Source organism: Cyphomyrmex costatus, unplaced genomic scaffold, assembly GCF_001594065.2.
Source record: "Cyphomyrmex costatus isolate MS0001 unplaced genomic scaffold, Ccosl1.0 scaffold279, whole genome shotgun sequence".
Lineage (NCBI taxonomy): Eukaryota > Metazoa > Arthropoda > Insecta > Hymenoptera > Formicidae > Cyphomyrmex > Cyphomyrmex costatus.
The window spans coordinates 54,605-64,463 of NW_017276899.1; the positions used below are offsets into that span (position 1 = coordinate 54,605).

The following is a 9,859-nucleotide window of genomic DNA, read 5'->3' on the forward strand; positions in this document are numbered from 1 at the left end:
TATATATATATATATATATATATATATATATATTTCCGTTCCTCTTTCTCGAGAAAGGGCTGTTAATCGGCCGTTACGACCGTAAGCATAGCGAGACTAGATCGCGTGACTATATCACGGCGCACGAAACTTTGCAGTTTTGCCAGCCATTCTCGTGCCGCGACACAACCTAGCCAACGACGAGAACACCGTCCTCTACAACACCTCCCTCGAGGAACTCAGCGTCAGCGTGCCGGAGAACACGAGCTTCCACGCAACGTTGAATCACCAGCACAATCAACAGCAGGGCATACCGCAGTCCCCGCAGCAACAACAGCAGCAACAACCAAATAATCCGTACCAAGGAATGCAGGTTGGTAGCTGGAACGGATCACATAACAAGCTAACTTGCTCAAAGTCAATTTGTTTCTCCAAAACTCATTTTTTATCATTCTTATTTTAAATTCGCTATAAATATGTCACAAATAATAATATATTATAATACAAATAATAATTATAAATGTAATAGAGATAATATATATATATTTTTGTTTATTTAAAATGTATATGAATCATAATATGTAAATGCATATTATATCATTGTGATATCTAATTAATTGTATGACCTCACACTCGAACTACATACATATCTCGTAACACTGATTTTTACACAGATTATGTAGGTAAATAGTTTATAACACTGTATAACGGAGGAGGAAACGCGCTGACAGATTTGGAAATGTGATTACCACACATTATTTATGTTTATAGAGCATGCAGGCAACGAGTCCGGCGAGCGTCGGGAGCCTGGGAAGCGTGCAAGGCTCGCCTCATCCCGCTCCAGGATCTATGGATCCGCCAGCAGATACGCCGCCACCGGGCTACATCAGCGAGGATGGCGACAATATGGACCACAACGATAACATGTCCCTGTCACGCTTGTCACCCAGTCCTGTAGACGCGCAGCCAGTTATGTATTGCGAGCCCGCGTTTTGGTGAGTACTAGGTTGATTAATGGACATTGCGCGTGGTGTATCGCACTCTGCTAAACACGTAAACAGAACGTAATACGATGCGTTGTCCGCGTGACAATTTTAATCGCGAGAGTTTCTAATTCTCCTAGCGATCGGAACAAAGTTACGGAACGAAGATCTCTTTGAATTTATAGGATTAATATTGACGTGAATTGAAATGGGATAAGATATCGACATTAATATAAGGAATACAACCAATGAGAAATTGCCTTTAACGGTCGAGTGGAATCTTAGGTGCTATTATAATTTCGTGTGAATTTATAAATTACATAGGTAGTCTTTCAAACCGCGCGCTGAACAATTTTTTGGTCTTAAAACGCTAATCTACGAAACTACCGCAGTAATATCACGAGTTAAATTATCTACCAATTTAACAATTTTATTATTTGTAGCATCTTGGATCTTAATAATGTTGAATGACATATTAAAAATCTGTAAATAATTAATTTATATTGCGAAAAATACAGTCTCTCTTGTAAGAGCGTAGCAGGCCTACCTTAAAGAAAAATGGCTTATTAGCCTTAAATTTATATTGATTGTATTCAGTAGGATTATGGCCAAAATGCAATTATATTAATAAGGAGTCCAGCTGCGTCTATAATAGATCACTAAAGAAATCGCATATCCACGTGATAAAAACCTCCAGTTTTGTCGAATGTCGTTTTTTAAGCGCTTCGAAGTTAATGTCGGTCTTTCACGAAGCTTCCTCTTGATGAATGACTACACATTTTCAATGGGATTCGCATCGGGTGATTGTGAAGGCCAGTGAAGCGTCTCGATGTCATTTTCCTCTTTCCAGGTCGTGCAGAGCCGGCTTCAGTGTTTGGGGTCATTATCCTCCTAGAGTAACCAATCTTTATCTTTACTGATAAACCAGCGGGTGGCAGCTTTTTGGTACATTTTTAACATTTTTTCAGCATTCAGATTGTCAGTAAAGAGATAAAGCCTGCTTCAAAACCTTTAAAATTGTTTATTCTAACACAATTCAAGCAACAACGGGTACTTTGCTTATAATGCATGCAGCACAAAGGTGACACCTATTGGCGAAAACAAAAATTCAGAGTATATCTTTACTCAACTGTGGGTAAGCCTTGCTACGCTCTTACTAAACAGACCGTAGTGGAAAGTATGTCTCGAAGGTGCCAATCTATTATAGATGCAGCTGGTGATTGGACTCCTTATTAATATAATTGCATTTTGGCCATAATCCTACTGAATACAATCGATATAAATTTAAGGCTAATAAGCCATTTTTCTTTGAGATAGGCCTGTCACGTTCTTACTAGACAAACTGTATTACCTCGGCCGGGAATCGAACCTGGATCTCTGACATTCCGTGCGAGATTCTAACTATCTATCAGTTAGATTACCAAGGCTAAATTGTTCAGCGCGCGGTTTAAAAGACTATATACGTAATATATAAATTCACATGAAATTATAATAGTGTCGAGATCCAGCTCAACCCTTAAAAACAATTTCTCATTGGTTGTGTTTCTCACATGTACAACCCTATAAGATTTAGTATATTTAAATATTAATATATAAGATTATTAAAAACCGGAAATGAAATTGACAAATTAATTGAGGTAGTATATTTATATTATTCCCGCGATGCAAAACTTTTCTTTGCTCTTGATTTTTGTCGTGCCATGTGTATCACTCACTCCTTTTGTTTTACTTGCCAGGTGTTCAATTAGTTATTACGAATTAAACACGAGAGTAGGCGAGACGTTTCACGCGTCCCAGCCGAGTATAACCGTGGATGGCTTTACCGATCCAAGCAACTCGGAACGCTTTTGCCTCGGATTACTGTCCAATGTGAATCGCAACTCGGTGGTCGAGCAGACCAGGAGACACATTGGTAAAGGTGTTAGATTGTACTACATTGGTGGTGAAGTGTTCGCCGAATGTCTGTCTGATTCGAGTATCTTCGTACAAAGTCCGAATTGCAATCAACGTTATGGCTGGCATCCGGCTACCGTTTGCAAAATACCGCCAGGTAAGCGAAGAAATTTACCTCCTTACGCATTATAATATATCTTTTTCTTGAACGAAAAGGTAATATGCTTTTCCTGCTTGTTTTAAGATAATTTCATTTCAACTTTAAATTATTTAAGTACGAGTGTGTCCAAAATCTTTGCATTAAATTTCTGTAACCGTGTTAGCAGTTAGCACACAGATTGAAAATTAATAAATTATTACTTCATTTAGGTTTCTACGTTTTTTTTCATCCTTTTCCTACACATTTTTTTTCATCTTGTTTGGATTGAACCTTAATAATTTATCGGAAGTCTTCGATACTTTTTACCTACATGGTAGAAAGTGTGCATCTTTCAACGAAATTAGTGAGACCCTTCTACCTACTGCCTGATTTATTCAGTAATTATTATCTCAACTCTGATTAACGTTTCCTAACTGTATAAAATAATTACTACATGAATAAATCATTTGTTTATTGTTCGTCGTTTTCAGAATCTGTGTCAAATATATTTTGTTGACATGCAGGATGCAATCTGAAGATCTTCAACAACCAGGAATTCGCGGCGTTGCTATCGCAGTCGGTGTCACAGGGTTTCGAAGCAGTGTACCAGCTGACGCGTATGTGCACGATCCGAATGAGTTTCGTGAAGGGCTGGGGCGCGGAATATCGCCGGCAGACAGTCACCTCAACTCCCTGCTGGATCGAGCTGCATTTAAACGGACCGTTGCAGTGGCTCGACAGAGTACTCACGCAGATGGGCTCGCCTCGCCTACCCTGTTCCTCGATGTCCTAAGTCTTTGCAACCTCCATCCGTTCGTTCGTGAAAAAAGAACACGTGAAAATATCCTTCGTGTGCTATCGTCGTCGATTGATCGATCCATTCGTTTCTTCTATTCATTTCGTTGCATACAGTATGTGAAAATTGTTCAGATTCCCTCGAACGAACGTTGCTCAGTGACGCGTGCAAGAAGAAGGAGAAGAGAACGTATATGATCTTTGTGCTCGAAGATGCAGTTGAAAAAAATCAAGGTTCAGATACAACGATACCAAGTTTTCTTTGCGCTGATACCGCGATTTTTTCGAATTGTCGCGCGATTAATCACGAAGCAACCACGATGTGTGAGATACGCGGACGAAGGGATGCGAAATTGAAATGGCATTCACACGACAGTTGAATATCATAATAGATATCTTAAAGTTTGATGTCCTACTACGATTTGTTGTGATCGAAGAAAGGAGACACGGTGATGCGCAAGAATAAGATACACGGAGCTTCGCCTCGACGCACTTATATCGCGCGCATGTGCACCGCAATTGGCGTACAAGATATATCCAGGGTGATCATAATCCGAGTTTAGTCGATTGGTAATAAGGAACAAAAAGAAAATGTAAGAGAGAGAGAGAGAGAGAGAGAGAGAGAGAGAGAGAGAGAGAGAGAGAGAGAGAGAGAGATGTATATATGTACCGTGCGCTAACAGAGCTCAGTCTTTTACATATTTTTATTGCTTTATTGAGACACAACTATTACAGTCGTATTACAGTACACGCCAAATCTTTACCAGTTATAATATCTAAACATTATACATAATAATATATTGTGTATATATGTTGACTTTAGTCCATCATAGTGGAAGGAGTCCATTTGATTGAATATTTTATATTCATACGACATGCACATATACATACACAACATACACACATATACATACGTACATATACATACATGTATATATGTTTTACGATATTTGTTATGGAAGATTACGATAGTACACATATATCGGCGGAAATACCCAAAATTGTTTGTGTCATATAAGATTTTCCAATCGCAACTATATTGTCTATCTGAAATCAATATATAGATATATATATATACATACACATATATCATGAATACATTGATATGTATTTTTCAGTAAATTAACAATACGCGCTGTACGACTCACTCGGACTATGTACATTTCATTGGTTACGAGTTTAGCACAATGAGTATTCACCCTGTTGTTATGTATATTTTCTTTAATAACAAACGTAGATGCTTTTAAAAAGCAAGATTTATGCATGGAGAAATCTTTTAATATATATACATATTATTTAATATATTTAATTCGTATATTGTATTTTTTCTTTTTTCTTTTTTTTACTTTTAGATCTCTCGGACCAAATGAATAAATTTTGCCTTGTCAAAAAATATAGGTAACAATACATTTCTATCTAAATTATTACGAATACCCAAGTGCGTCTTTTTATCCTCTGTCGTTTCTGACGAAATATGTACTTGGAATGCCACGAAAACTTATCCTCGCGTTAGCTCTTGCAACTCTAAAGTCTACTATCGGTATATTTGCTCTAGACATTATTAGGAATTTACAATTTCCCTGCTTATACGATTGCAAAAAGAAAAAATAATCACTAATTGTATGTGAAGCGCCTTAATCCTGGGTACTTTCTTCTAATTTTTAATATATTCTAACACTCCATCTACATTCTGATTGGCAGTTTTTTTTTCGGCACATTTTCGAATAATTTTCGGAATACGAAAGCAAAGCGCTTTCATCTTGAACGGGAAAATTTAAATTTCACCGATCTTAGTCCTCTGTCTACAGAACTATGTACAAGCAAAAGTATCGTATTGTCATTGTCGTCGAATGTAAGACCGTAATTGTTGTCATTATGAAGGTCATTAATTAACAAGGAAAATAAAAAGAAGTAGGGGAGAATGTCCTAAATCGGACCGTGTTCCAAATCGGACCTTTTTAATTTAAATAAATACGGTTAAGCAGATGCGTGCTATTTATAATGTAAAGTCTGTTTAAGACACCGAACATGTGACAGCAGTTTGGCAGTACTCTGTCATAATATTCATAGAATAGACGCAAATATGTATTTTCGCCTATCGTGCAAAAATTCTTTTAAAGAAGAAAATCCTTGTAAATCATTTAAAAGATGTTAAAAATTTTAACGGTAATTGATTTAAGATAATTAAAGAGTGTAGAATTAAAAAATATCAAGAGTTTTGTGATTACTTTTGCGCTTTATTGTAAAATTTGTTGCAATAGTTTGAAAGAACCCGTGTCCAAATCAGATCTCTGTTTGGATGTCCAAATCGGATCTATACAAAAAACACTAAAAAGACGAATAAGCTAGTTAATTTATCAAAGAAAGAAGGTTTGTTACAATCTGTTTGGTGATTGACTGACCAGATCTGGTCTAAGTGACATTAAATTAACAAAATATGTGTCATCAGACTCAGATTGATGGAATTTTTTTATCAGGGTTGCCACAAGTCAGGGAAATGTCAGGGAATTTAAAAAAATACGTCGGAAAAGTCAGGGATTGAGCACACTTGTCAGGGAAAATAAAATAGCTGTAAATAAATTTATATTGCCTTGTGTTTCTGTGATTTGTTTTGACTACCTTTTTTTTTCTTTTGGAATTCGTTTCCTGAAAAAAATGTGCATACATTACTGGTTCAATAGAATTTTTAACATTTTCCATATTACGATAAAAATACAAAAAACATTGCAAAATATGTATTATTCAAAGTCAGGGAAAATATCAAAATTTTGTCAGTAAATCAGGGAAATGTCAGGAAATTTTACGATTAAACATTTGTGGCAACCCTGTTTATTGATTTTAATTCTAATTAAATAATATATTTTTATCTTTGAGTCTTAAATTGCTTGTTTTTACTCAATACTAACAAAAATTGATTAAAATATTTCAAAATTCTATCTTAAAGTTCATAAAAATAGGAGAGATCCGATTTGGGACTCATGGTTCCAAATCAGACCGAAAAATGCATTTTTACATTTTCCATTATAGTTCAACACAGGTAAGAGTAAGATACGTTAAAATGGTCTGAATCAAAAAATGAAGGAAATTAAATGATCTTTCGAACGGCATCATTGGTTTTATAAGATCAGACTCTATTTATTATATATCTTATAAAGAATAAAAACTGTAAATAGGTCCGATTTAAACCACTCTCCCCTACACCATCTGAGTGAGGAACAAGAATAAAAAATAGAAACTGCAGTTTCTCAATTACTCAAGATTGGTTAAAAAAAGATATACTAAGTGTTCTTTAAAAAAAAAATATCTTGTAAAAATGTCATAAAAATCTGTTTGTTCTTTAAGTTTTAATCGGGATGTGTTTATGTTGATACGAAAAATTCAAGGATATCTGCATCGACAGAAACGACAATTATTTTGAAATTCATTATATAATAACTAGATAAGACTGATAAAGCCGGCAAGTAACGCGGCGCAAATTTCGAAAACTATTCTCATCTACAATATCTGTACCGATTCCCGGCCATATCGATTCACGATAATGATAGTTAATGCGAACCGTAATATAGGTTGCAATTCTTTGCAGTGTATGCAGCCGTATGTTTCTGATCTTCAGCTTCAGGAAAACGAAAGACCGATAGATAATGGTCGATGGATTAATTGGGAAAAACGGAATCGCGGGAATAATTAATTTTTAACCTGTGCTGATGATCATGTTTCCAACAATGCAAGTGACAATTCAATGAGTATAAGAAGCTTAAAAGAATGAGGAAACAAGTTCCTTGAGAAGAGTGAAAAATCGTTGGCAAATTTTGGCGTTTCCTCGATGACTAAATATCTGATAATGTTTCAAGAAACGATACTGATTCAATAAACAGCAAGAGAAAACTTTTTAACGAACGAACCGGTTCAACTAAACTGTGAATCGGTTTCTTCTGCTTGTCAAGGAATTTTTTTACTCGCAAGGATCTTAATCCTAATTGAGGAATTAGCTTTGCGGAAAGTTACACGAGTTATTATTCCGACGAATGGATTGGATGGCAGAACTATGAAGACATACAGAGTACGCGAAAGAGAATATAAAACAATAAGAAAAAAAAGCTATATGAGAAAGGAATCGACAACCGAGCCGGTTAAGCTTGATCGTAAACAACTTTAAGAGCGATATCTCGAAGGTTGTTGACAAAATCCTGGGAAACGAGTCATCATCTCAACAAATGGGTTGGAAAGCAAAATGCCCGCGAAGAGATACGAGAAGAGAACAAGGAAACCGTCCGCCCGAATCGATGTCGTTCAACAATCATGGAAGTTGTACCCAGACTCGACTCTCGTTTGCAGCAATTCACAATTTAATCGTTTTGCGTGCAGTCCACTTATTCAGAAGAGCTGATAAATCCGACAGAATGATGGTCCCATGTTGCTGCACAGTGTATCGATTCGATGTTTGAGATTGAGAGCGACAAACTAAACAATTCGCCATTTTGTAACTCGTACACACGACTGATCTATCCGAGATGGACGGAGATGATGAACCAGTGCTGGTTGTACGTTGTCAATCAGGGGACTTATTACGGTTTTTCGGTAAATATAATCACTTTTCACATTTTTATTTCACGTGACTTTGATCACCCAATTACGGAATTGTCGAGTGAAAATGTGAGATAACTAGGCACTTCTGGTATAGTAATCATTTTCACGAACCAACCAAACAGATTCGCAGTTACAGTGTATATATAATTAGTGAAATTAAAAGATTTATATAATTATTATTAATTATTACGCATTAATAATACAGAAAAAAGAATACAAATTAAAAAATAAACGTTATAGAAAAACAAAAAAGAATTTTGCTAAACTAAATAAAATATGAAGGTTAATGAAGATTTTCCACGCTTACGATATAATAGCGGCAATAAAAAAAATGTTAGCAAGTACTACACATTATCTGTCAATATATGTTAAAATATCAGATTTTATCGGCAATGCAGTATTTTATTTTTAGTAGATAAATACCTTAAAAAAAAAAATAAATAAAAAAAACATACATTCTTTATTTCTTCTATTTTTTCCACATTGCACAAATACAAACATTAAATATAACGGAATAATACGTCTTTCTTCGTCACTCTTGCTTGATTTCACATTTTTACGTCAAAATTTTATGCCGAGCCCACTCATGAGTAATTTTGTATTCTCACGAGGTGAGATTAACCGTAATTGGGTAAGTTTCTCACGTTTCTCATTTTCATCTAATCCGGAAACCGTAATAAGCCTCTAGAATAATTTTATATAATAATAATTTTAATAGGTGTGCATATCGAGATGATTATTTACTGAGTGGTTACAAGATCTCTTGCAAGCAAAAATACATCTATCACCGTCTATCGGAAGCTCGTGACGATTGGTATCGTAAAGAAGGACATCTTCAGGTTCCTGACTAACTGTTACTGCTACAGGGAGTTGATCAAATGACCAATTGAAGGAAGCGCGAATGAGGAACGATAAATCCGATCTCTATGTTCTTACGCTCAATTATGCCTAATAATTCCAAATACTAACGAAAATTTATTTTCGACATTAAGTGTATGTAGAGTTAAATTTAACGTAATTATATATGCCTCTCTTATTACGGTACAGGAATATCCTATGCACACTATACATATATAGCATCGTAATCTTCGATAAGAAATGCAAAACGCTTAAAAAAAACGAAACTTTAAGTCGTCATCGGATGAAAAATGTCGTTTGAATGAACATTTCAGAGAGGAATGCAATTTCTCGATAGCCTTCCGTTTTTCTTTCACCGTTTTACTTCAATGATATTTTTTTTTTACTACACGATAATCTCACTCCAAGTAATCTCTATTTATTTTCGGTCGAAGTCGATTGGAATAATCGCGTGATAAAATGGGTCAGCGCAATGATCCTTTAAAAATTTAAGATCAGAGTTACTTTAAACTTTAATTAATTATTGTCGCTTAAATAAATTATTAAATTTACAAAATAAGATTTAGGTGATTAGTTATCCATTCTGTCATGGATACGTTCCTATTTAATCGGAAATATCAATCGA

General features: G+C 35.3%; 1 protein-coding gene across 1 annotated transcript in view; it reads left to right on the forward strand.

Moving 5' to 3' along the window:
• The window catches only part of Smox (Smad on X), a 42,892-nt gene extending 39,105 nt beyond the window's left edge, over positions 1-3,787 (forward strand). Inside the window, exons 3-6 of the mRNA XM_018541186.1 lie at positions 138-352; positions 751-974; positions 2,699-3,012; positions 3,519-3,787. Of these exons, the coding sequence (XP_018396688.1) occupies positions 138-352; positions 751-974; positions 2,699-3,012; positions 3,519-3,787 (1,022 nt within the window). The remainder of the gene's footprint in view (positions 1-137; positions 353-750; positions 975-2,698; positions 3,013-3,518) is intronic.
• Positions 3,788-9,859: the final 6,072 nt, after the last annotated feature.